We start from the raw sequence: 27,987 nt of genomic DNA on the forward strand, positions 1-27,987 counted from the left end.
CTGCTGAAGTTCAGGGGCTGAGTAGGAGTAGACACATATTCTTAAAATTTCTTGGTGACACCATTGCTACCACCTGCTACAGTTTCTCCTAACCCCAGCACCCCACTCTTGCCTTGCAGATCCTGGTCACCAGTCGCCCCCCAGCATCCAGGCAGAGACTATGGTAAGCCCTGGACTTAAGCCCCAAGCCCAGGATCAGCTTTCCAAGGAGAGCCGACCAGTTGGTCCGCTCCCTCAGGATGGTAGCATGGAGGAGGAGGACCCACCCCAGACACAGATGCCGCCTGAACCTCAGAGCGGCTCTGCTCCCCAGCATGGAGCCAGTTGCTCATCTTCCAGAAGCAACCAGCTGCGTGCTTACATGGTCAAGAAGTTACATGGCCCCAGTGGTCAGTGCCCACCCAGAGACAAGATCTTGGAGCCCAGGGCCCAGCAGGCTGGAGAACAGCAACAGCTTGGCTTCCCTGCACGCTTGCGGAGCCCTCCTGGCCCAGCAGGAAGCTCCCCGAAACAGAGGCGGCGGTACCGGTGTGGGGAGTGTGGCAAGGCCTTCCTACAGCTGTGCCACCTGAAGAAGCACGCATTCGTGCACACAGGCCACAAACCCTTCCTTTGCACTGAGTGTGGCAAGAGCTATAGCTCAGAGGAGAGCTTCAAAGCCCACATGCTGGGCCACCGTGGGGTGCGGCCCTTTCCTTGCCCACAGTGCGACAAGGCCTACGGCACCCGGCGAGACCTCAAAGAGCACCAGGTGGTACATTCAGGTGCCAGGCCCTTTGCTTGTGACCAGTGCGGCAAGGCCTTTGCCCGCCGGCCCTCCCTGCGGTTGCATCGCAAGACCCACCAGGTGCCGGCTACCCCTGCCCCGTGCCCCTGCCCTGTGTGTGGGCGGCCCCTGGCCAACCAGGGCTCCCTGAGGAACCACATGCGGCTCCACACGGGGGAAAAGCCCTTCCTGTGCCCACACTGTGGACGGGCATTCCGCCAGCGGGGCAACCTGCGTGGGCACTTGCGGCTGCACACAGGGGAGCGTCCTTACCGCTGCCCGCACTGTGCTGATGCCTTTCCCCAGCTGCCCGAGCTGCGGCGCCATCTTATCTCTCACACTGGGGAGGCCTACTTGTGCCCTGTGTGTGGGAAGGCCCTTCGAGACCCACATACACTGCGTGCTCATGAGCGTCTGCACTCCGGGGAGAGGCCCTTCTCGTGCCCCCAGTGTGGCCGTGCTTACACGCTGGCTACCAAGCTGAGGCGCCACCTCAAATCCCACCTAGCCGACAAGCCATACCGCTGTGCCACTTGTGGTATGGGCTACACCCTCCCCCAAAGCCTTAAGCGGCACCAGCTCAGTCACCCGCCCGGGGCACCCTCCAGCCCACCCTGTGTGCCCCCCACTGCTTCTGAGCCCACTGTGGTACTATTGCAGACTGAGCCGGAGCTAGACACCTGCAGGGAACAGGACGTCTCCCCAGCCCGGGACGTCTTTGAGGTCACCATTTCTGGGAGCCAGGAGAAGTGCTTTGTGATACCTGAGGAGCCAGGCCCCACCTCCAGCCTGGTGCTCATCCATAAGGACATGGCCTTTAGTGCCTGGGCAGAAGTGGTGGAGGTGGAGACGGGCACCTGACCCCCCGCACCCCACACGGGAGTTCTATATAAAGCTAGCGTTTTCTAGCTGCTGGGCGTCTGCGTCTTTCTCTTTGGGTTGCCTGATGGAATCGAGTCTACTCTGAGAAGCAGGTCAGGGGTTTCCCTTCCTAGTTATGGACCACCACGTTGTTTCCCAAGACTGTAAGGTAAACCTGTTTAGGTTAAAGAACTTTTTATTTACTCCCACTAGAGCTTGTTCTGCTTACTTCCCCAGGAACTCCCAGTGAGGTAGTCTGGTAGCTGGCAGCTCTGCTGCCCTGCTCAGGTGCTCAGAGCTGGGATCATCACTCCCACCAAGCCCCGTGAGGGACAGGCAATTCCGTCTCGAACCAAATGTAGTGACTTGAGGATTAAAAGGCCAGAGTCTGGAAAAAAAAAAAAAGACCAGATGCTGAGCTCAGCTCACAGCTCACAGTTCTCTCTAACTTGGGCTATAGGTGGCTTGGGCAGCCTTTCTCACCATCTGAGGGATGTGAGGTTGGTTTTCTTTCTGTGTCAATAGACACCATACTCACTAGAGGCAGCTAGGGACAGATCTGGAACCTTCTGAAGGCCTGGCCAAAGGCAGCCCAGTTGAGGGAAGGAATGAACATAGGTTTTGCATCAGTGGCAGGCCTGGGCCACCCTGGATGCTGGGACACAGCTGTGAGGTAGACAGAGGTGATGTCCTTTTCAGAGTTCATGATCTAGGGCAGGAAGTGTTGGACAAGAGTTTGCAGAGGATCACTAGCTAGTGCTACATGGATGTGTTGCATGGGATGGTTTAGCTTGGTCTGGGGCATCAGGGACAGTGTCCCCAAGGACTTATAATGATAACACTCAGCCCTTATTGTGGACCAGCTCTTCGTGTTTATATAATCTTCATAGCAGCCCTGTGAGGTCAGTGGTGGTAGTATCCTGGTTTTATGGATGAGGAAACAGCTTGAAGTGTCCTGCTCAAGGCGGCGCAGCTACGAGGTAGGTAGCAGAGCCTAGACAAACTTTCACGGTCTTATGCTGGAGTAAGGCTGTTAACCCTGGCACTGCAGCCCTGCATCTCAGCCATGATCGGACGGATGAGAAGGCAGAGGTACAGAGAGCTGCATGTGAGAGTCCTGGGGCTGTGAGCAACAGACGGATGTGGCTGGGGCAGATAGCCCGGGAGGGGGTGGGGCCGGGTCATGCCGGCCTTGCTTCAGGAGTTGGGGCTTTGTTCTCAGAACACTGGGGAGCTCTTTAAGGAGTTTTGAGAAGGGGAATGGCTTGACTAGATTTGTGTTTGAAGAGACCGCCAAAGGATGGATTGGCTGACGATGCGTGGTTGTGGGGAAATCAGGAGGCTGCCGAGGGCGGTGAGGAATGGGGTTATAGCAGTAGAAATGCAGAGAAATGGAATCATTCATCCAGCACGTGAGCATGCTAGTTAGGGAGATAGCGTAGGAACAGCCTCTGCTCTCCCAGAGTCACATCCTGGTGTGCAGAGACAATAAACAAGGCATGTTGGATGATGGTAAATGCAGTGAAAAAAAAGTCATGCAGGGGGAGAGGTTAAAATGGGGAGCGTGATTTTTCAGAGGGTGGTCAGGGAAGGCCTCTAATAACATGAGCAGGAGCAGAGACCCGAACTACGGAGAAGATGAGCCACGTTGATGTCTGTGGGAGCTGGATTCCAGGGAGAGGGAACAGTACTGGCAAAGTCCAGCAGGTTCAAGCAAGAGCAAGGAGCAGAGTGGCCACGGCATTGGATGGACAGAAATGAGGGCAGGTTGGGGACTGTAGGCCGTGGTGGTGACTTGGGGCAGATACATTCTCAGAGAAGTGACAGAATTCATGGACTGAGGGAAGGAGGGAGAGCTGACTCCTGGTGTCTGAGTTAGCAAGTGAAGTGGCACTGGGGTGGAGTGAGACAGGATTCTGGTTGGGGATGAACCGAGTTTGAAGCGCCTTCAGTAGCGATCACAAGCAGGCTGTCAGAAGTCGGCAGAGTGTGGGGAGAAAAGCCTGCTATAGAGGGAGAGTCAGGACAGGCACTAGTGGCTAGGTGGTCATCAAAGCTGTGGTGGTGGGAGGTGAGCAGAGGGAGGGAGCGGACCAAGGTCCACAAGGCCCAGCCCTCCAGGTTCACTTAGAGGACAGCAGCTCTGCAGGGGTCACGGAATCTGCATACAACAAAATAGAAAACCCATCGAGTATGTGTCACAGAAGCAGAAGAGCGTTTCACCAAAGAAGTGGGCAAGAACGTCCGCTGCTGTTGAGAGGGTTACAGTTTGTGAAGTCACTGAGTGGAGTGAGGGCAGTTGGAAGCCAGATTGAATTGCTTTGAGGAGTAGGCAGCAAGAGAGGAAGAACTTAGCTTCTTGTTCCTTCATTCCTTCTGTCCTGCAGAGTAGGTGTAGTGACCCCCATTTCACAGATGAGGGAAGTACCGGTCGGAGCGGGTAAGTAGCTGGCCGAGATCACCCAGCCAGTAACCGGCAGAGTGAGCACTGAAACGTGGGGTGTTCTCTGGCTTCCCAGCACTTGATCACAGCGTCACAGGCAGCCCCATGTCTCCTGCTTTGCCCCTGACATTGACCCAGCACCTACCCAATCGAATAACCTGTTGACAAAGCATTCTGAAATTGTCCACAAGGAGGGAGGACAGCAGGAAATCGTGGTGCTCAATGGAGAGAAAGGTCATACCATCTAAAGCCTGAAAAACAGCTTCTAATATTAGTTTTGAGTGAGCAAGCCCTGGTTCTTGGAGCCTGCGTGAGGCTTGGTGGGTCCTGTCTTCCAGCTCCTGCTTCAGGCTGGGTGGTGCCAGCTCACCTGACTGCTTAGCAGTCAGCGTCCTCCTGGTGTTCTTAGGTGTCCTGGGGACATTCTCATCACACGATCCCCAGCTGTGCAGCGAAGGACGTACTTATCACTTGGTAGAGAGCTGTGTAGGCAAGTTGGGCATGCTTTGGGTTGCTGGGGAGGCCTGTCCACACCCCGCAATCCTCCTTAGGCCCAAACCTGGGATGCTCACACCTCCTTGCTTTATCCCTCACACAGATGGAGAACTTTTCTCTCCATTCAGGCTATCCCTAAGTGATGCAGAGCGGGTCAGATCAAAGCGAACAAATCCAAAGGCACGTGGTTTGGGAGTCTTTGCTCTGCCAGCACTTGTGGTTAAGACGCGAGCGGGCATCAGAGGGCACTGTGCGAGCTCCCCGTATTACAGAGGAGGACACAGACGCCTCGAGAGGAGTCGCCGCCAAGGCTGGAGACCAGTGAGTAGCAGAACCAGGACTGGGCCTAGGTCTTCTGACCCCTAATTTAGTGGTGTTCCAGTTAAAATGCAGTGACTATTCTTGAAAAGATTGATCACTGGACTAATTTTTTCACTGAGGAAATGCTTTCCCCTGATGTCAAAATGATTCTTATTCATCCTGATGGTTAAGTCCCTTTATTCCCTACTTCTTTCCCCCGCCCCTGGATAAAGTCACTTTTTTTTTTTTCTCCCAGATAAAGTCAGTTTTAACAGTGTGGTGCATTTAGTACTGAATTTGAATGCTGCTGCTTGCTCTAGGGCAAAGGTGCTGTGAAAATATTCCCGGACACCCTAAACCTGGAGGCAGGTTTAACTGTGTCGTGTCTGCAGCTGCTGAACCAAACTAATCTCCTATTCTCATCTGCAACTTTAACAGTATGAGAAAATCTTACAATGGAATAATATTTGAATCACTTTTAGGAACCTGTAAGCAAGGCTAAGCATTGTACAGAGTTCCATTTCTAGACAGGTTCAGGTGTGGTTTGTGGCTCTGCCCTTGACTGCATAAACTCAGCCAATTTACTTGGCTTTTCTCTGCCTCAGTTTCCTCTTCTGTAAAATGGGGATAATTATGGTACCTACCTCATCAGTACTATGTACCCGGCACTTGGTGAGCAGTTAATAAATTGTAGCTGGTTATTAGTGATATTGCATTCAGCCCTCCTTGGAAGACAAGATTTAGGTGCTTGCATGTTTCCTATAGGTGTTGCTTGTTTGGGGCAGGTCAGCATCATCACAATAGTTTCATACTTCGGGTGCGTGTCCACTGGGTGTGCTTCATAGAACAGTGAGGGTGTACTCCAGCAGAATGTTGGGGGAGGGAAGTCATGTGAGAGGAAAAGCAGTGGTCTGAGAAGAGGAGTCTGAGTCCTCGTCCTAGCTTTATTCCCGACACTCTATACCCTTGATCAGTTAGCTCCCCACCTGGGAGATCCCCTTTCCTTCCAGTGACGGGGGAGTTGGACCAAATCTGCTTCCCAATCTCAGCTCCATCGTTGAGGCCTTTTGCTAACTTTTTCTTTTATGAATCCTTTTTTTTTTCTTTTAAGATTTTATTTATTTGAGAGAGGGAGGGAGGGAGAGGGATAAGCAGACTCCCCACTGAGCAGGGGCTCAATCCCAGGACCCTGGGATCATGACCTGAGCTGAAGGCAAACGCTTAACTGACTGAGCTACCCAGGTGCCCCTGGATCCTATATTTTAAAAGCTTTTGATTAAATAGAAATTCACTCATTTTTTTAAAAGAATTTAAAAGATTTTATTTATTTATTTGTCAGAGAGAGACAGAAATTCACTAATTTTTAAATGCTGATCAGATGGAGGAATAAACCAAGATAATTAACCACCTCAAAAGACATAATTTCAGCCAAAAAGAAAAAAAAATTGTTCTTAAGGTAAATTTATAATTTTTTAAAAGATTTTCTTTCTTTCTTTGAAAGAGAGAGAGAGCACAGAGGGAGATTGAGAGGGAGAAGCGGACTCCCTGCTGAGCAGAGCCCAATGCAGGGCTCAATCCCAGGACCCTAAGATCATGACCTGAGCTGAAGCAGACACTTAACCGACTGAACTACCCAGGTGCCCCTAAATTTGCAATTTTTGAGAGGTTAAATATGCAAACGGACAAGGCCATTCTGTAGTATATGTACAGAGCCCTAGGCTTCAGAATGTCTGGTTTTAATGATACCTGACCTTCTGAAATTCTCTGTCTGGAACATAATTTTACTGTTTTCAGTGATTACAGTGCTTCGTTTTACAACATAGCATTGGCCTTACCCATGATTTTGTTTGACGCCAACTTGTTGGGAGAAATGCAACCTCTCATTATCACCTTGTGCTTAGTGGAAATACGATCCGCTTTAAGTGTGCAGGCATGTGTTTGGGGTGAGAAGCAAGAAGGACGTGTTCAGTTGCATGGTGCCCACTGGGTTCAGAGGGTTCTAAGAACAGTTGCTGGAGGCTGGGGGGCTTTTAGTGAACCCTGAAGCCTAAGGATGTGCTGGGTCCATTGGTGCTCATCCATGGTGGTGCCACCCTGGTCTAGTAGAACTCTTGGAGCCTTCCAGAGCCACTTTCACAGAGGGGATGCTCTCCCTTGATCCTCTTTGCAAAATGGAGGGGGTAGGTGTGTGTGGTCTCCTGTCACCCAAGAAAACATGGAGGTTGCTCTAACCCACTGAATATTACCAGCCTCCACTTATTAAGGAATTAGGTTTACTTGTCATTGTGAAAATTTTGAAACAAAATTTAAAAGAACGATGTACCCAATCACCTCACCACCTAGATTTGATGATTGGTACCATTTTGCCATGCTTGTTTAATCTGTTATAACTTGTAAGGATTGAAAAGATACAACCACGTGTCCTATGACACTTATCAAATTAACAATAATTCTTTCATATCATTGAATATCTAATCTACAGTTTCTTGTTTGCCCCCCAAAAATCATTTTATACTTCTTCGGTTCAAAAGTCTAAATCAATCGTGGTACTTCTATTCCTTTTGTGCATTTGGGTGTTAGTTCTCTCCTTGGTTTCTTTTCTTTCTTTCTTTTTTTAAGATTTTATTTATTTGTCAGACAGGGAGAGAGAGCGAGAGCACAAGCAGGGGGAGCAGCAGGCTGAGGGAGAAGAAGGTTCCCCCCGATCAAGGAGCCTGATGCGGGACTTGATCCCAGGACCCTGGGATCGTGACCTGAGCTGAAGGCAGACGCTTCACCGACCGAACCACCCAGGCATCCCTCTCCTTGGTTTCTTTTATCCTGAACAGTCTCTCCAACCCACCCCATTTATTTCCAGGTCATGAATTTGCCAGACAGACTGGGGCTATTTGTTCTGCTGAATGTCCGTCATTCCTTGTGGTGGTGGCTAACTTATTCCTTTATCATCTGTATTTCCTATAAACTAGTAATTAAAGCTAGAGGCTCATTTAATTCAGTTTTATTATTTTAGGAAGAGCCCTTCACAGGCAGCATTGTATATTTCCAGTTTCATATGTAAAAGTGGTGCTTACTGGGTACTTTCTTTGTGGCAGGCATGGTGATACTTCACAAACTTTGTAATATGCTTTGAAGGGGTAGCTTAGTATTTACTTCATAATGACAAACTTAACTCTGAATGCAACTAGATCAGAGGGAGACAGGGATATATGGAATCCTAAGAATTGCAGCAAGTGAGAACCCAAAGATTACGAACTTTGAGAGCTGGGGGTGCTCCTATAGGGACAGAAGGAATGGTGTAGATCAGATAAAACACAAAACCAAATTAATCAGAATGGCCTAGGATCTTGCTGGTCTTGTCCTTCCTGGATCCAAAGCTCCATGGCTTTCACAGTATTCATTCTTTTTTTTTTTTTTTAAGATTTTTTATTTATTTGACAGAGATAGACAGCCAGTGAGAGAGGGAACACAGCAGGGGAGTGGGAGAGGAAGAAGCAGGCTCCCAGCAGAGGAGCCCGATGTGGTGCTCGATCCCGGAATGCCGGGATCACGCCCTGAGCTGAAGGCAGAAGCCTAACGACTGCGCTACCCAGGCGCCCCCACAGTATTCATTCTGTCTCTCTCCTTGCCAAAGAGCCCGTGCTTGCCATCCAACCCATCAGTCTTAACCACGCAGATGACAAACTGGGAGCCATTTCGGATGGGTCCAGCATTTGTCATGGACAAGATGCCAGGACCCATAGTCTTCAGAATGATGTTCTCATCAGCAAAGTTCTCCCTGCTAATTGGATTTGCCACTGGTACCATGATGTGTGAATTCATCACCCCAACACATAAATCCAGGCATGAGTCTGGGAAAGCAGGAACCAAATCTAAGCAGAAAGCTTCAGTTATCTTCCCAGGGCCTAGAGAACCAAAGTTTTCTGCTTTCAAATATTGTCTGCAAACAGCTCGAGGAAGACATGGCCCCAGATTTACCTGTTAGTGGTCATGTCTGCGCATGAGCATGCCATGGGCTCAGCAAGTCTGCAAAGAGGCCAGTATGAGTATTTCAACAGCAGCCTTGTGAGGTAAATGTTGTTCTAATTCTGATTTTACAGGTGGTGAAACCCAGGCTGGCCTCCTAAACCAGTGCTCTCTTTTATGCTATGATGCTTGTCTGTAGGAATGGGGAGTTCTGACAGTGAGGGAACACAGGGGCCCTGAACCCTCAGTAAAAGAGGTGCCATGTGTTGTGTGTTTTGTCCTTCTCCTGGCCAACACCCTCTGCTCTTGCCTTTTCTCCCTTTCTTGGTTGACTCAGCACTGGCCCCATTGGAGTCAACAGGGACTCCCTGTTTCTGAGGACCAGCCCACGAGCTGGTCCTCAGAAAAAGAGGATCACCTGTCTTGAAGCAGGAAGGATGAAGCCACACCTCTCCTCTCCACTTCTTGGGAGCCCTTTTCTCAATATGTAATTTTTAAAGAAATTAGTGAGGTGAGATCTTTTCACTATCCTGCTCAAAAAAAAAAAAAAAAAAGTAGGCTCAACATCCTTAGTGAACAGGAAATCCAAATTAAAACCATAGTGAGATACTTGCACGTATATCAGGATGGATGTTAAAAAAATGGACAATAAGAGGGTTGGTAAAGATCTGAACAACTGGAACTCTCTAGCATTGCTGGTGGGGATGCAAGCTAGTACCACCACTCAGGATAGCCATTTGTCAGTGACTGAGGCAAAACGCATGCCTGCCCTATGACCCAGCAAATCCACTCTTGTACATGACTATTCGTAGCGGCACTACTCATTATAGCCAAAACAGGAAATTAATCCACATGCCCACCAACAGGTATCCCATGGATAAATATTTCTGCAACGAGATACCACACAGCTTTTAAAGGAACGGACCACTTATACACACACGATACACACAATCTGAGAAGCCAGACACAAACAGGTATATGCCGTAGGTTTCCATTTCTATGAAGTTCAGAAATAGGCAAAACTGGTCTAGGGTGATGGTGGTTAGAGTAGTGGTGATCTTAGGGATGCAGGAGTCTGTTTGGGGCTAAAAATGTTCGTCTGGTGGTGGTTACATGGGTATTTGCATAAAAATGTGAGTTAAACACTTAGGATTTGTTTTAGCATTACAGAATGTAAGTTAAACGTTGGTTTAAAAAATATATAGAAAAATAGGAATAGATAGAGATATAGATACAGATACAGGAACTGGGCCACCCGGGAATTAAGCTGATTCATGGGAGTCCTGAGCCCCAGCTCTGTGCGAACACTCTCCCTGCTCTGCTCGCACCAGGCCCTGCCCTGTGATCTTCCCAGACTCTACATGATGGCAGTGTAGACCCGAACGGCCGGGCCTGAAGGATGGCAAAATGGGAATGGGTGTTCCCGGTGTTCCTGCTCTTTGTCCTTCTGTCCTAATTAGACCCAGGACTAATATTTACCTTGTGGAATACAAACAGAAAATGGGGGAGGGATGGGAGCAAGGCTGGGCGAGGGGCAGGGTAGGACCAGCAGCCACTCCAGGCCTGGCCCAGGACAGATCGGCAGGAAGAGAGGGAGGGGGCCTGCCAAGGAGACCCGAGGATTTGGACTGGTCCCCGTTCTGGGGCCAGAAGCAGGTCCTAGGAGGTGAGAGAAAATAGACCAGAGGCTCAAAGGCCCTGGCCTTGGCCCCTCCTCCTGAGCAGCCACACACGCGGACACACCTGCACAGCTCCTGGATGGGAAAGTGGTTGGGAGGCAGCTTCCATCCGGCCGCACCCTGGTCTCTGCTTTCTTCTGTGTGTTGTGATTACATCAACCTCCCCATTGGTTTATATCCATATACCTACTGATTGTTAAGCACTTACTACATTTCACGGGCATTAAATTCATAATCTCCTTTAGTCCTCACAACAAAGTACTGTTCCCATTGTACAGATGAAGAAACTGAGGCTCACGGAGATCCAAGCAACCATCACCATGTGTTAGGATTGGAAGGAGCCTCAGGAAGATCTTGTGACACCACTAGCCCAAGCTGGCCCACATCTAAGGAGGGAGGGGCTGGATGATGGTGATTACTTACACTGGCCTTTCCTTTGTGACTTCCCCCCCAGACTATCTGTCCCTGGTCCCCAGAGGACCTATCTTCCTGGATGGTGGGGGCGGACTATCTATACACTAGTCCCATGGCCCTGACCTGCTGACCTCTCCCTCTTGGCTGATTTCTTCATGTTAGTTCAACATTAACCCAGAGTGGTCAGGACAAGTCCTCAGAGTCCCAGGAGCTGATACACTATGGCGCACATCCGAGGCCTGTGGGTACCTGGCTGCCTGGCCCTAGCTGTCCTGTTTAGCCTTGTGCACAGCCAGCATGGTAAGAGGGGCTGGAGGCTGGGACAGGCTGGCAGGCTGGGATATGGGCCCATGGGCCGGGGTCTCCTGGATTGACTGAGAACAACAGGGCCAACGCCAAGCTGGGCCTGAGCCTACAGTATAGGGCTCGGGGAAGGAGTTGGGTGCTCAGGTCTGGATGTACAGTGACTGCATCTCTCCTGCCATATGGGGAGTGGGATATCCAGTGAATGGAGGGGAGCTAGTGGGCTACCGTCGGCAGCCTTTAGGGTTCTGCCACCATCCCAGGCGTCCCCTCTCGGAAGCCAGCAGAGCAGGGTAGGCTTGCTTTCTGCCCCCACGATGGCCAAGACCTCCTGGCTCACTGAGGCCACTGTCCCACGCCCCTCCTACAGCAGTGTTCCTGGCCCCTCAGCAAGCATTATCGTTGCTCCAGCGGGTCCGACGCGCCAACAGTGGCTTCCTGGAGGAGTTGCGCAAGGGGAACCTGGAGCGAGAGTGTGTGGAAGAGAAGTGCAGCTACGAAGAGGCCTTTGAGGCCCTGGAGTCTTCCATCGCCACGGTGAGGGTTGGGCTATGTGCCGGGTGGGGGGGCGGCATGGGCCTCCAGGTGGGCCCAGCTCTAGGACCACAAAAGAGCAAAGGATGTCTCAGCTCTTCAGCTGTTGGTAACTTAATGTCTTCCTGGGCCTCATTTCACTGCCAAGGTGAGTGACCTCAGCCATTCTTGGAGGTCCCAACACCTGGGCTTATATCAAGGTCTGGCAGCTTAGTGAGGCTCCAGGTCATTGGGGGGCTCCTCTGTCTTCTGATGTCTGTCTGCACTGGAGTCTCTGGAGGCCCTGGCTCTGGCCCGCATGGCCTCTCAGCTTCAGCTATGCTGCTCCTGTGGGACTCTGGCGAGGCCTCAGGGAGTTCTGTGCAGCCCTTCCCTTCCTCAGGGCTCTGCCTGGGCCCCATGCCCCCCTTCTCCAATCTAGCCCACCTATGGGAACCCTTTTGGTCTTGGTTGGCTGGGGGCTCCTCTCTCCTCAAATACGTCTCTCCTCAGTGGGCGTGGGCTTCTGGAAATAAAGTAAGAAACTACCACAAACCTCCCCAGAGCCTACCCCCTGCATGACCAGGGTAAGGGAAAGAGGAAAGTATGAGGAGGAAACATAAAGTCTACTGAAAAGCAAAATGAAATGAAATGGGATATGCCACAGCCTCATGCCCACTCTTGTTTTTCAGGATGTATTCTGGACCAAGTACACAGGTGAGCACTGGGAAGGGTTTGCTCCCAGAAGGGAGTCCTGGGGACCCCAGTGAGAGAATGTTCTACTCTGGAGAATCTTCTGGTCCATCCATCCCTCCACCCATCCTTTCCTTCCTTCCTTCCATCTGTCTGTCCGTCTCTTTGTCTCTGCACTTTGTCCCACCCACCCTCTACTTGAGCCCCTCCTGTCCCTACCCCAATCCCAAAAGTGTTTCTGGGTCTTTTCCAGCTTGTGAGTCGGTGAGGAAACCTCGAGAAAAGCTCACTGAATGTCTGGAAGGTGAGGAGCCGATGCAGGGGTAGGGGTCAGGGTGTGAGCAGACAGCTTGGGAGAAGAGCAGAGTGGGGTGGGTTAGGAGTTGGGGCCTAGCATCTGACTTTGCCATTCTGTCCCTGCGGTCAAGGATATGTCTTTGCCCCTGGCTCTGTGCCCGGCAGGGAGGAAGATGATTCATGCTCGAGGAACAAATGCATGAGTGGATGAGGAATTCACATTTAAGGCCTCATTTTCATTCGAGCCCCTGCCAGTCGGTCTTCCTGTGTTCCCAGGGCGGAGCCCTGATGATGTCACATTCATTCTTCAGAACCTTGTGTGGCTCCCCATTGCCTCCAGAATAAAGCACAGGCTTCTAAGCCTGGCAGACTTGGCAGGTTGTGGCCTTAACCTTCCCTTCCGGCCTTGTCTCCCATTGCACCAACCAGGGGCCCAGACCCCCAGCTACTCTGACCATGAGCACTCCTCTGAACATGACAAGATGTGTCTCCTTCCTGGCCTTTGCTTTCATTGCCTCTTCCCCTGGAGCAACTATGACCATTTCCTGCAAATTTCCCTGTCCTTCAAGGACTAGTTCAAATGCCATCACCTTGCTGAGTCTGCAAGGAGCTTCTGAATACACCTTTAATGTAACAATAGACCCCATCTCTTAACAATAGCTCTTTAACCACTGGCCATACTTTTGTGTTTTTCTCCCATACTTTAATTTGTTAAATAACTTATTCAACAGATATTTTACTACACCCCTACTCTGTACCAGGCACTGTGTCATGTGCTGGGGATTTTAAGAGAATGAAGGATCTCCCAATCTCATAGGGAAACAAAAACACAAAATGTCAACGTGATTGCTGGAAAAGCTCCATTCCAGGTGCCAAGACCATGCCAGGAGAAGGAGCATTTAGTTTGCTGGAAGGATCAGGGACAACCCCCAAGAAGAAGCAGAGTTCCACCTGGATTTGTGGGATGCACTGATGAGTGAACAGAAGAGCATGCCCAGGCGAAGGAAAAAGCTTGTGCAAAGGCCCTGACATGAGGAGCTCTGATAACAGGACGGGTAGACCAGGGACAGACCAGAAGGACCTTGTTTTCTTTGTCATCTTACTGGCCATGAAGAGCCACTGACTGTCAGCTCCCTGAGGGTAGGGACCTACTGTGACTATGTCTTAGTCATCACTATGTCCTTAGTGCCTGGCAAAGGGTCTGACACAGGTTGTCACGTGGACGGTAGGCACTCAGGGAATCTTTGGTGAGTGCTGTGAAATAGATTGGCGACCTGCTGGGTACAGAGGAGGTAGCTGAGGAAATGCGGGTCAAGGGTCATGGAGCAGAAGTAGCTTGGAGGAGGTGGACAGACAGAGCCTCAGGGTAAGAGACCGGGGGTGGGGTCTCTGCAGGTAGCTGTGCTGAAGGTCTGGGTATGAATTACCGAGGGAACGTGAGCTTCACCCGGTCAGGCATCGAGTGTCAGCTCTGGAGGAGTCGCTACCCACATAAGCCTGAGTGAGTGACGGGCTGGCCTGTCGGCTAGTGGGCTGAGAATATGGGGCTGGGAGACACTGGACAGGGGGTATGGCCTCTGCTGAGCAATTTCCCATTCCAGAATCAACACTACCACCCACCCTGGGGCGGACCTGCGGGAGAATTTCTGCCGTAACCCGGATGGCAGCACCACTGGGCCCTGGTGCTATACGACAGACCCCACTGTGAGGAGGGAGGAGTGCAGCATCCCTGTCTGCGGTGAGCTGGGGAGGCCTAGGCAGTCCATGGCCGAGGCTCAGGGGTCTCCATAGGGCCTGGCAGCCTGGGACAGGAAGCCAAATCCTGACTACCTTCAACCATGGGTTAGTCATTTATAACATATTTGCCTGTGGGCCAGTGAAGGCAGGAGACCAGAGACAGCTGGCCTCCCCGCCTCCCCAGTCTTTGCTTTCTTGTGACCCAGGCTGTGGCTCATTCCAGATATGCTTTCCTTCCTGCTTGAGGCCCTCTTCCCTCCAGGAAGCCCTCCCTAACCATTTCAATCCACGTGCCCTTTTCTGAGCACCACAGAGCAAACCTCATGTGGCCCAGCCCGGCACGATGCTGTCATTATTCTTTCTCATGATGTGTCAGTGAGCTCTAGCCGCAATAATGCTGCAAAACCCACAAAATCACCAACAACCACAAAAGCTCAGGGGCATACACCAACACGCATTTTTTTCTTGTGTCTGAGGGTTGGCCTGGGCAGCTGAGCTGATGGCAGCCGTGCTTGCCTGTGTCTGTGGTGGCCACTGAGGCAGGCTGGGCTTGGCTGCTGGGTCTGCTTCTAGCCAGGGGTCCCACTGAACTTGGCTCCTTGTGGGGGTGGGGTCCTGGTCTGCTCCACATTCCTCATCCTGGGGCTGAGGCTGAAAGGCACCATCTCCCAAGGCGATGGCAAAGGTCAAAAACTGTTCAGAAAACGCTATGTGTCCCGAGGCCTAGGCTCGGAACTGTGGCATCCATCCTGCCTGCGTTCTATTGGCCAGGGTGAGCCACATGCCCAAGGCCGAAGTCAGCAGGTGGAGAAGTACACCTTTGCCTATAAAACCAAGGGGCAGAGGATGTGGATGGAGGCAGCGGTAAAGAATTAGTGCCAGCAATCAAGCTACCAACTGTGGGTTGGTGTTCTTTGTCCTTCGTGCATCCCTGTTGGACCCAGTACTTGGTCCTGAGACTGGTCTTACAGCAAGTTACCAGTGATGATAACAAAAGCAGCTGCCATATACCATGCCTGCCCACCCCCAATACTTTGCAGGCCAGTTGAAATTGTGCATGTAGCGGTCCTCAGTCATCCCAGCTACTTTGACTGCTGTGCCCTATAAAAACAGACTCCTGTAAGAACGCCAGGCAGTCGTTACCAATAGATTACAAATAGCCCAGGAGGCGAAACCGAGTTACGAACTCTGCCTCACGATGCTCGAGACACAGCACGTATTTTGTTTAAATCTCTCGACAACCCTGCAAGAATGGTATCGGTCACCCCTTTTATAGGCAAGCAAAGTGAGGTTCAGAGAGGTCAAGTTACCTGAGGTCACATAGGAAGAAGGTGACAAGGCAGGGAGTCAAACCCTGACCCCCTGGCCGCGTGTGGTCCCACCCCACCCACTCTGCTCCCCTGCCTCCCCACCCACCAGGCGGGGGGGGCGTCACTGTGCAGCTGACCCCACGCTCCAGAGGCCCCACGGTGAATCTGCCACCTTCATCTGAGCACTGCGTCCCTGAGCGTGGCCGGTACTACCAGGGTCGCCAGGCAGTGACCGCACATGGGTCCACCTGCCTGGCCTGGGCCAGCAGTCAGGCTAAGGCGCTGAGCAAGGACCAGGACTTCAACCCTGCGGTGCCGCTGGTGGAGAATTTCTGCCGCAACCCCGACGGGGACGAGGAGGGCGCGTGGTGTTATGTGTCGGAGGGGCCCGGTGGCTTCGAGTACTGCGACCTGGACTACTGCGGTGAGGCGGGGCGGGGGCCTGAGGCTGGGGGCGGGGCCTGGGGGCGGAGCCGATCAGCTTCTCCCCAGGTGCGGGGCTGCCCCGCCGCTGGGGGGCGCAGTCTGCTGCCGCCCCGACTCCAGGCGGACGGGCGGGCCTGGCCCTAAGCGCAGCTGAACCAGCTCAGGCCCGACGCCCAGTTCGTGAGGCCACCTGCGCCGCGTTCTCACCCAGAGGCCTCCAGGGCTGCCTGTGGGGCTTGGGGAAGCCGGGAGCGGGAGTGAGGGGGGCTGGACGCGGGCCGGCTTGGCCCGGCCCCAGCCGTGCCTGCTTCCCTCAGAGGAGCCTGTGGAAGAGGTGGGCGACGGGCTGGCCGAGGACCCGGACGCGGCCATCGAGGGACGCACCGGCGACGAGGAGTTCCAGCCCTTCTTCAACGAGAAGACTTTCGGCGCCGGGGAGGCAGGTGAGGCAGCAGTGGCGTCGGGGGGCGTGGGGCGCGGGGCGCGGGTTACAGCTCTGCCCCTCACATCTGGCTTGCTGTGCAGACTGTGGGCTGCGGCCTCTGTTTGAGAAGTCGTTGGTGAAGGACAAAACGGAACACGAGCTTCTGGAGTCCTACATCGACGGGCGCGTCGTGGAGGGTTGGGACGCCGAGATTGGCCTCGCGCCCTGGTGCGTCGTGGGGGCGGCCCCAGGAGTCCCTGCCGGGGCTGCCCTTCCCTCACAGGCCTGGGCTTCCCAGATGATGACAGCCGGCACCCCTCTGAGATTGGGGGTATTGCTTCTCACACGCAGAAGGGAAGCTGAGGCCCAGAGCGCTTAAGAGGTCTGCCTACTTGAGTCAGTTTCTCTGACCCCGGAGCTGTGCCAGGCTGTGCAAGAAGCTGGGGAGGGGTGCAGAAAGCAGGAGGCAGCCCCTCCTTATTATGTGGAGGCCCCAGTCGGCCAGTGCAGCCAGGCCAAGCTGGGGTCTGGGCCCGGCAGGCACCTCTGTCCAGTTCTTAGACCTGGGACTTTCTACTTTAGGGCAGGTGGAGGGGCAGCCCCTAGCTCTTCATGCTTCCCACTCCCCCTCCCAGGCAGGTGATGCTTTTCCGGAAGAGTCCCCAGGAGCTGCTTTGTGGGGCCAGCCTCATCAGTGACCGCTGGGTCCTTACTGCTGCCCACTGTCTCCTGTACCCACCTTGGGACAAGAACTTCACCGAGAATGATCTTCTGGTGCGCATTGGCAAGCACTCCCGCACCAGGTACGGAATGGGGGGCCTGTGGATGTCTGGCGGAGGTCAGAGTCCTCCAGAGCAACCGTGAGGGGCTCTGGGGCCTGGGGATATGTCTCTACATGTCCCACGGTAGAAAACCCAGCGGTCTCTGCTGGAAAGTCCATTTGGCCATGTCTGGACTGAGGCTTGGAGCCAGGGACAGAGAAATTAAGACTTTGCAGAGAGTGAAATCCTGGCCCACCCCAGCTCCTCTGCGGGCCCCAGCATGCAGCCCAGGTGTGAGCTCTGAATGGAGGCTGTTTGGACCAGGGCTCCGGCCTGCGTTCCTCCCCCACCTGCTGGGGCTCTTTGACTCCAAAGCCTGGAGCAGCTTCAGGCCAGGAGATGCTGCCAGGGCAGGAGCCAGCCCTCTTCCCTCACGGGTGGCCCAAGGGTCACCCCAATTCCTGGACCCTGAGGCCAGGCTGTTTCTTTCCTCAGGGAACTGGCTATCCCTCACCAGGTGGCTCACAGCTTCCCCATCTCCCTGTTTGCACAGGTATGAGCGAAGCATTGAGAAGATCTCCATGCTGGAAAAGATCTACATCCACCCCAGGTACAACTGGAGGGAGAACTTGGACCGTGACATAGCCCTGCTGAGGCTCAAGAAGCCCATCGCCTTCAGCAACTACATCCACCCTGTGTGCCTGCCTGACAAGGACACCGCAGTCAGGTGGGTGCGGGCACAGGCCGTGGGCTGGGTTCGGTTCTGGGCCTGGCGCACACTCCCCTCTCCAGGCCTCAGGGGCTCCGAGTAAACCCAGAAGTTCTTTCTGCACCAGTGTTTGAGATTCTGGTCTCCAAGGGACAGTGTTGCGGCCGGGGGGACTTCTGGAAGGGTTGGTTCTCATGAGGTCCTTCTCCCTTCGCCTGAAGACTGCTCCGCGCGGGATACAAAGGACGGGTGACCGGTTGGGGCAACCTGAAGGAGATGTGGACGTCCAGCGTGACAGAGGTGCAGCCCAGCGTCCTGCAGGTGGTGAACCTCCCCATCGTGGAGCGGCCGGTGTGCAAGGCCTCCACTCGGATCCGCATCACCGACAACATGTTCTGTGCTGGCAAGTGCCCCGGGTGTGTCTGAGCCGGGCGGGGGCGGGGGGGCGTGGATTGAGACACGTGAAGGGTGCAGACCTATTCAAGTCCTGGATCTGGTCACTTCTAAGCCAACTTTGCTTTGGGCAAAGTTGCATAACCTCTTGGAGGCTCGGTTTCTTCCTCTGTAAAATGGAGATGCAAGTCTCTGTCCCATAAGGTTGTGTGAGGGCTAAATAAGATAGAATAGATATAGTAAGGTGCTAGGCATGGTGCTAGGCACTGGTTAAGTTGTCGATCTGTGTGAGTCCAGATAGCAGCATGAGGCCGTGGATAGGGGAAAAGCTTTGTTCTTCAGTCATTCATCAAATATTTATTGAATGCCTATTGTGATCAGTATTTACCACAAGGACCCAAACACAATGCCTGTGTCCTCACAGAACTTCCTTCCTGGGAGGGAGTGTCCATAAACATGTAGAATCTAGCAGGAAGAAAAACGGAGCAGACAAAGGGAGAGAGAGAGAGATGGGGACAGGACAGTCTAAATAGAGTGGTTGGACAAGGCTAGAGAAGGTCTCTCTGAGAAGAGACTAGAAGTGAAGAAGTGAGCTAGTCTAGGGCAAGTACACTCCAGGGTGAGGGAGAGCAGATGCCAGGGCCCTGGGGTGGGATCCTGCTTAGGGTGTCTGAGGAGCAGCAGGGAGGCCGGTGTGGCTGGGGTGCAGTAAACACAGGGCAGGAGTAGATGAGGGGAGGGAGGTGGGCAGGCAGAGGATGGGCAGTTCTTTTAGGGTCTTGAGTCACTTTGGCTTTTATTGAGATAGGCAGGTTGGAGGGTTTCGGGGGAGGTGAATAGATGGTCTAACTTAATTAAAAATTTTTAGTATAGGGGCACTTGGCTGGCTCTGTTGGTGGAGCATGGGACTCTTGATCTCAGGGTCATGAGTTCAAGCCCCATGTTGGGCATAGAGCTTACTTTAAAAATTTTTTTCTTAGTATAATTTTGGACTCAGAAAAGTTGCAAAAATAATGTAAAGAGTTCCTGTATGCTATTATCCAGATTCACTGGACTTTGTGTGTTTGTGTTTATTGACATATACACCCGCAGACACATGCTGTTTGAGGGTGAACAGTACATATGCCTTGTTACCCACATACATGAGTCTATCCAAACAACAAGAATGTTCTCACGTAGCAAGTGCAGTTGTTAAAATCAGGAAGTTAATGATACAATACTGTAATCTGTAGACCTTATTCCAGTATTTTCTAGTTGTCCTACTTACTAATGTCTTCTGTAGCAAAGGGGGAAATAATGTTCTCATCTGGATCCAGTCCAGGATCACACATTGCCTGTAGTTGTCAGTCCTTTTGTCTTCTATGACTTTGACATATTTCATAAATGCGCAGCCCAGTGAACCTGTCGCTTGGCCCTCAGGTTGGTTTGTCTAAGGTTTTGGTTTCCTTGTGATCAGATTCAGGCTAAGCGAGGTTGTGTCCTTCTAAGGGAAGGCCCATGATGTCCGTTTGTCCATATGTCTCACCATAACTGGGGAGATTAACTCTGACCTCTTGGTTAAGGTGGTGTCTGCACCTGGCAAGTTTCTCACTGTGAGGTTTTGTTTATAAGTATCTTGCTGGTAGCAGCTTTGGCCCTCTTCATCCTGTTTCTCAAACTGTTCTCCCAGCTCCAGGGGCTGCCAAATGGTGATTTTCTAATTCTGTCATTCCTTCTATGTTTATTATGGTTTCATTGGAAGGAAGACCTCTCCTTTCTTTCATTCTATCAGTGTGGACTCACGGGTCTTTATTCTAAGGGTTATAATTTGCTACTATCATCATTTATTTTGATATTCAAGTTATCCAGGTTTGGCCAGTGGGAGTCCCCTCAGCCTGGCTTCTGCGTCTTTTGATGTCCCTGTCCTTTCCTGAGTACTTGCTTACATTGGCACAGCAAAATGTTCTCCACTTTCCTGCTAGTGGAGAATGGTGTTTAGAAACCACAATCTGGGTGCTACGTGTGCACAAGGCTACCGGGATGTTACTGCTTCTGCGTCTTCTCAGGAGACAGATCTAGAAAATACGTGTACGATGGATACAGCGACATCTAGATCAATTTTTCTGTCTGTCATTTATCAATTTCTCTATCTGAAATCTCCCACTGCAATCCAGCAGGATTAATTTTGGCTTCTCCTTTTCCATATTTGTAACTCTCTGTTGACAGTGAGAAACTGGACTCCTGTTATTCATCATATAGTAACTTATTGGATCAATACTAGAACACATTGTCTCAGAATCACCCATCCATCATGAGAAACAGGCCTACTCACTGGTGTTCAGCATTTCTTCCTGGTATTGCTGTCGTTAGTGGGTACATAGTTGACGTGCTGTGTTCAAAAGTAACTTGGGTTAGTTTTTTCCCCCCTTTGCTGTGTTGTTTATTTAAAATACGGTTAGGCTCAGTTGTTTCTGATTGTATTCAATTTGGGGTCTCCCCTCCCAACTTTGTTCAGTTTTTATTTCTTTTTGGAGTATTAACATGGTTCAAAACTCAGGCCCTTTAAAACAGGTACACTTGGAAAAGTGACACTCTCTTTTCCTTTCTATCCTTTTGCCACCCCCCCCCCCATCATTTCTACTCCATTTCCAACCAGGCTCTGTAGTCAGTCAGTCTCGGTAGTTTGTGGTGTTTTTTCTTCCTGTATTTCTTTTTGCACAAATGAGCAGACACACACATATATTTTATTTCCCCCTTTTTACACCTCGGGTAGCATACTGTAGATATTCTTTTGTATTTTGCTTTTTTCACTTTATGTATCCTGGAAATTCACTCCATACTGGTTACAGACTTTTTCCTTAATCTTAAAAAAAAATTTATAGCCCCATTATGTGGATGTATTATAGTTTACTTGGCTATTTCCCGTGGGGGGATATTTAAGATTGTTGCCAATATTTTGCTATTGAACATCTTTTCAGATGCTTGAGGACCACTTTTACAGCATTTTTTAAAGAATTGTCCATTTTTTGGCCCATTTTTTGTCCCTTTCCCATCATTTATTAAGAGTTCTTCATATATTAGTGATATTAGGCCTGTATTTGTGATATATGTTGCAAATATTTTCTCCCAGTTCATTTTTGTAACTTTTATAATCTTTTGCCATTTCTAATTCAAAAGATTTTTAGGTAGTCAATCTATTAATATTTTATTCTATTGTATCTGGATTTTGACAGAGTTCGAACAGCTTTCCTTATATCCAGGTCATAGAGAAATTCTCTGATGTTTTCTTCTAGTACTTAGTTGCATTTTTCCACACTTAGACCTCTGAGTCATTTGGAATTTATTCCTCAGTATGATGTGAAGTATGGATTTAACTTTGTCCAAATAGATAACCCCCTGTCCCTACACCATTTAAAAAAAATTATATCTTTGCCCCAGGTGATTTGATTTTTAAAAATATTTTATTTATTCATTATTTTTTTTTTAAAAAAGATTTATTTGTTTTAGAGACAGAGCAGGAACAGGGGAGGGGCAGAGAGAGGGAGAGAGAGAGAACCCCAAGCAGACTCCATGCTGAGTGCAGAGCCCAATGCGGGGCTCCATCCCACGACCCTGAGATCACGACCTGAACTGAAACAAGAGTCGGATCCACCCAGGCGCCCCAAGTTTTTGTTTATATTTTTATTTTTAAGTAGGCTCCACGCTAGGCATGGTGCCCAACACAGAGCTTGAACTTACAACCCTGAGATCAAGACCTGAGCTAAGATTAAGAGTCAGATGCTTAATGACTGAGCCACCCAGGCACCACTTTAAGATTTTATTTTTAAATAATTTCTATACCCAACATGGAGCTCAAACCCACAACCCTGAGATCAAGAGTCACATGCTTCACTGAGTGAGCCAGCCAGCCAGGCAACCCGGATTTTTTTTTAAGTAATCTCTACACCGAACAAAGGGCTTGAACTCACAACCCCAGGATCAAGAATCGCGTGCTTTACCGACTGCCCCAGTGATTCGAGATGTCACATTTCTCACATACTAGGCTTCTATTTGTACTTAAGTCTGTTTCTACTGGAAGATATTCTATTTGGTTCTCCTGGTCTGTTGTCTATTCTGTTAAAGCACTGTCTTGTTTTAATTACAGAGGCTTTAGAGTATGTTTTAATGTCTGGTAGGGTTTGTTGTTTTTTGCAGTTTTTCTTTCTAGTGTTTTCCTGGCAATTCTTGCATGTTTGTTTTTCCATATGAACTTTGGTATCAACTTATCTAGCTCCATTAAAAAAAAAGCTTATGGATATTTTTGTTGGGATTGTGTTAAATTTATAAATTAATTTAGGGAGAACTGACATCTTTTTGATGTTGAGTCATTCTTGTCAAGGACGAGAAATGTCTACACATTTGTTTGTCTATATTTAACTTTCTAGAGTACTGCAATATATGGTGACTTTTTTCTCCTTAGCACCTTATTTTACATATTTGTGTTTCTTGAGTAAATTAGTTAGTGGTTCCAAAAGCAAACCAGATACTAGGAATTTGACTTTTTAGTTAGGCCTGATGCTTTTCAATTCTGTACCTCATTAATTTCTGCTTTTATCTTGAAAAGTTTTTTCTTTATGCTTTCTTTTGTTTTACTTTTTTGTTCTCTTTTTAGCTTTTTGAGCTGACAATTTGGTTAATTAATTTTGTTATTTAATTTTTATTAAGGCTATGCATTTTCCTCTGTTCACAGAAAACAGTATGCAGTGTTTTCATTATAATTATTTTTTAAAATTCTGTAATTTCAGTTTGTATCCCTCTTTCACCCAAGAGTTGTTTAATAGGTTTTTTTAATTTCCAGCTTGGAGGGCCCTTTTATATTTTGATTTTGGTAGTAATTTTGAGTTTTGCTGCACTGTGCTCCAAGAATATTGTTTGTAATATTTCTACTTTATGGAACTGATTTTTTTTTTGAAAGAGCTGTTCGATCAATTTCTGTGATTGTTACATGTGTATAAGAGGTGTGTAACTATGTTCTCTATTATCCATGTGTAAAGTTTGGTATATACCCAGAAAGTACCAAAAAAAAAAAAAAAAGTACCTTAGGACTTGTTATCTAGGTCATTTAACTATCTATTTTTTTTAAAGATTTTGTTTATCCATTTGAGAGAGAAAGAGAGAGCACAAGCAGGGGGAGAGGCAGAGGGAGAGGGAGAATGATATAGGGCTCCATCTCAGGACCTGGAGATCATGACCTGAGCCGAAGGTAGACGCTTAACCATCTGAGCCACCCAGGTGTCCCTATTTATCTATTTTTAAAGAGTTTATTTTTCAATAATCTCTACATCCAACATGGGGCTTGAACTCACAACCCCAAGATCAAGAGTCACGTGCTCCACTGACTGAGCCAGCCAGGCGTCCCCCTGTTTAGGTCATTTATATCCTTATTTATTTTCAGGTCCCTTGATCTGTCTTATACTGAGTTTGTGTTAAATTCTGTTAATGTATTTGTCTCCTTGAATCGCTTCGTCTCTAGAAATGCGGTTGCTGTGCTGTTTGGTGCAGATATTCATAACTGTTATTTATTCATTGTGAATTGTGGCTTTTAGCATTAAAAGCGTACTTCTTTAAATTACTCTCAATTTCAGGATCACCACCGCTGCTCTGTGCGTTTCCATTAACCTGCTATCCTTTCGTCCATCCAATTACTTTTAGCCTCTGTGAATCGCTTCGTTTTGTCGCTTACATCTAGAATAGTTGCGTCTTGCTTTTTGCAATTAAACTAAAAATCTTTTCCTCTCTTAGTAGGTGAGTTAAGCCCATTCATATTTATTGATGTGACTGAATTAGGATTAATTCATATTATCTTGTAATTATTACATGTATTATGTTTCATTTGCTCCGTTTCTTCCTATGCGATTTTTTCTTCGTGTTTTTAAATTTATATATTTAGGAAGGTTTGCATTTTTGTTCTAATGATTGTCTTTGGGCTTCTACCTTTTTGAAATGCCCTTAGCTCCTTCTTTTTCTTTTCATTGTTAACTCCTACCTGTTGGCTACACAGCATTCAGGGAGTTTACTTTCCTCTTTCAAGATTTTCTTTGAGATTTTTGGGTGCATTATTTTCTGCTTGTCAGACAGTCCTTTTGCTGAAGCATCCATCTCTTGGTTGGATGAAGCTTGTCGTTAGCAGATGCTTCAACAACGGCTATGGGTGTAGAATTTCCTGTTTTCATGTGTTTACGATTGTTTTTCTGTAGTCTTGACTCCTTAAGCTCTGCTTGGCTGCATGTAAATAATCCGTGGCTTACATTTCCTTCCTCTAATTTTTTAAAAACTATGGCTTTGTTGTTGCTTACTTTGTATGTTGTTTTTGAAAAATCAGATGCTGGTGTTAATACTTTGGAACTTGTAAGGTATTTGGTCTCTTTTGCTTGGAGGCCAAGAGGGCTTTTTCCTTCATCTTTGGTTTTATTAGGCTCTGTCTCAGAGTGGGGTGTTTTAGGTCGGTTTTGTCATCTGCCCAGTGTGGCTCCATTTGGCATACATACACCTTCAATCTTATTTTATTTCTGTGAAGTTTTTTTGGATTATATAATAAATATTAGTTTTGTTTTTTTTTTAATAAGTATTAGTTTTGTTCCATGGTTTTATTTTTCTTTTTGAGAGATTCGGATTTCTTCTTTGGTCTGAATTCCATTTCCATCCCTTTCTGCTTTGCATTTCTTCCTATTGTTTTGTCCATTTATTTTTAATTTTTGGATTTTTGATGCAAGGCATTTTGTTACATTGAGGCTTGAGGAAATTTAATTTCAGTTATAGTTTTCTTCTGTTTCATGGTTGTGTTTTGGGGGAGAATTTTTGTGAGCTTAGGTGTTTTTCAGTCTTTTTTTTCCCTATAGTATCTTGGTATGGATCTCTTTAGTTGTCATTCATTTTGTAGATTTGGGGTCATTTATAAGATTCCAATTCAACTGCACCCAGTTCTTTTATCTAGTAGATATTTATGGCCTCATCTCCACATAAGTGTTAATATTAGATGCAGTTAAATATATTAAATTGATTTGAGGTTTGGGTGTTCTCTGTAGTCCAGTCATGATGATGATTGTGTGTGTGTGTGTGTAGCTTTTATTCTTCATGTTGTTCCACATTGTTTATAGAGGGTATATGGGGAGATTTTGGATAAAGGCAACTGCCGTTATCCTCAAGCCACCTGTAGGTCTAACATATATTTTTTTTAAAGTCCTTCTGCCTGTTGGGTAGCGAAGGGATTGACCGGGGTGGGGGAGGGGAGTAGAATTCGGGAAACTAGTTCGAGGGAGAGCTACATGTGATGTGACTGGGGTGGAAGCACTGAAAAGTGGCTGGGTTGGGATGTATGTTGAAGATAGAGCTGAGAGGCGTTGCTTAAGGATTGCACATTGGGGGTAAGAAAATGAGGAGCCAAGGAGGACCACAAAGGGTCAAGTGGACACTCACCAGCTAGGTCTCTTCTAGAGGAGTGGTGGGAGCGTGAGCTCTGCGCCTAAGCACTGCTGTTCTCTCTCAAGGTTTCAAGCCCAATGAAGGGAAACGAGGGGATGCTTGTGAAGGCGACAGCGGGGGACCGTTTGTCATGAAGGTAAGCATCACTAAAGGCTAGGAGCTGGTGGGTAGAGCTTCTGGGAGCGGGGGTGAGTAAGGAGGGACTGTTTTCAGAAATAGTTGCCTGACAGGGTACTGCTGTCATGCCTTGGACTTACCCTCCTGGAAACCCCATGTTTCTTCCTCAGAGCCCTTTTAACAACCGCTGGTATCAAATGGGCATCGTCTCATGGGGTGAAGGCTGTGACAGGGATGGAAAATATGGCTTCTACACACACGTGTTCCGCCTGAAGAAGTGGATACAGAAGGTCATTGATCAGTCTGGAAGCTAGGAGGCTGCTCACATTCTAGGCTCCTCACTGCAGAATCACAGAAACCAGTCCAGCAGCAGAATGATTTTTGTGGTTTGTTCCTAAAACTATATAGTTCTCAATAAAAGTGACTGTCAACAAGCCTCCATGCTCCCAGTGCTGTTCGTGGGCAGCTCAGAAAGAGCCAGCATGACTGGATGAACAGGACTTAGCAAGTCCACCACTCTTAGAATGCAGGGTGATGGGGAGGGAGGTGGTGGCCTGAGGGGTGGAGCACTGAAAATGCTCCAGACTCGGGGCCTTTATGGGTTCCCTCATTTAATGCTCGTAAGAGGTAGGTGAGGAGATAGACTAGAAGTATCTTGTCCAACGTCACACAGCTGAGAAGGGTTAAAGTTGGACTTGAAACAAGATTCTGAAGTCTGTGCTTTCAGTCGCTGTGCTGTGAGGGTGGTAAGGTGCTCGTCCCAGGACCAGAGAAGGGGGAACAGACCAGAGCAAGGAGGGGTAAGTAGGTGTATCTTTCTCTTTACCTCCGACTTCCCTCATAAGTCCCTACATCCTTCTGCATACCATTAAAATGACATCAGATTTAATGTCGCCCAGAGCCTCAGTATTTTAAGTGCCTTCATCTGGGAGTAGTGTGGGATATGGTGGCTAGGAGTATGGGCCCCAGCATCAGGACTGCCAATTCATATTCTGGCTATACCCATGGAGAACCATGAACAAGTTGATTGACCTCCACGAGACTGTTTCCTTACATACAGGATATGAGGACATTCCTTACCTAGCACAGTTGTGAGGAAGAAATCTGGTAATTTGCAGCATGTACTTAGCAGAATGCCCAGGACCCAGTAAGCAGTCCACTAGCCACCACTGTTCTTACTCTCACTCCGGCGTGGCGCGGTCCAAGTTCCTCTGTGACTTCCCTCCTCTGGCCCCTGCAAGTAGCACGTTGGTGTGGTGGTTGCTTCCTGGAGTTTCTACTGCCATAGTAGTTACAGACTTGAGCAATTGGCTTTTCTAAGAAATGGGACTTTAAAGCTGCCCCGTCACAGCACATTCTTCAAGGTCACTGCTGGCAGAGGTCACCGGTCTGGAGTGTGGCTGGCACACTGCTGCCGTTCCGTGGAGTGCCACCAACTTTCCGGCTACCCCGCGGCCTGCTGCTCCTTCTATCCAGTGCATTTGTGACTCAGGAGCTGGGCACCACAGCCGCGACAGGCACGACACCGAGTTTCAACTGGTGTGGCATGCAGATCACTAGATGATTCTCTGGAGGACCATGCTGAAGTCTCGTCCCTGAGCTCAGGGGTCAAGTGGGGGAAGAGCATGGACGCTGCCATGGTTACCATGCTTGGCTTCGAATTGTCAGCTAAGATCTTTAAACCTCATGGTGTAAAGTAGGAAGGGACCAAAGGTAGGCACTTTTGCCCTCTTCCCTCCCCTTTGTTTTCCCTTCCCATTTTTCAGTACATCAAGGAACAGAGAATTAGGACTGAGCTCCTTGCCCTCGTTATTTGGTTCTGGTTGACCAGGAAGCAGGATAAAAACTGGGAGTTCAGTGAGTTTGCAGGACCTTGGCAGCCCAGAGCTTCAACCAGAGCAGGGGAAGGGATTAAGAATTAGAATATCCCAACTCTGCTTTTG

At 49.1% G+C, this 27,987-nt stretch overlaps 2 protein-coding genes across 2 annotated transcripts in view; both read left to right on the forward strand.

The window, feature by feature from the left end:
* ZNF408 (zinc finger protein 408) overlaps positions 1–1,676 on the forward strand; it is a 4,636-nt gene extending 2,960 nt beyond the window's left edge. Inside the window, exon 5 of the mRNA XM_008701013.2 lies at positions 120–1,676. Within this exon, the coding sequence (XP_008699235.1) occupies positions 120–1,627 (1,508 nt within the window). The 3' untranslated portion in view covers positions 1,628–1,676. The remainder of the gene's footprint in view (positions 1–119) is intronic.
* A 9,183-nt stretch (positions 1,677–10,859) lies between these two features.
* Positions 10,860–26,480, forward strand: F2 (coagulation factor II, thrombin). The gene is made up of 14 exons (XM_040639047.1): positions 10,860–11,221; positions 11,595–11,761; positions 12,430–12,454; positions 12,684–12,734; positions 14,123–14,228; positions 14,329–14,465; positions 15,884–16,198; positions 16,518–16,643; positions 16,726–16,852; positions 17,260–17,427; positions 17,939–18,112; positions 18,316–18,497; positions 25,993–26,063; positions 26,215–26,480. Exons 1-14 carry the CDS (start codon positions 11,143–11,145, stop codon positions 26,356–26,358), a joined length of 1,872 nt encoding a protein of 623 aa, XP_040494981.1. The 5' UTR covers positions 10,860–11,142; the 3' UTR covers positions 26,359–26,480.
* Positions 26,481–27,987: the final 1,507 nt, after the last annotated feature.

This window comes from Ursus maritimus, unplaced genomic scaffold (assembly GCF_017311325.1).
Source record: "Ursus maritimus isolate PB19 unplaced genomic scaffold, ASM1731132v1 scaffold_23, whole genome shotgun sequence".
In the NCBI taxonomy this organism is placed as follows: domain Eukaryota; kingdom Metazoa; phylum Chordata; class Mammalia; order Carnivora; family Ursidae; genus Ursus; species Ursus maritimus.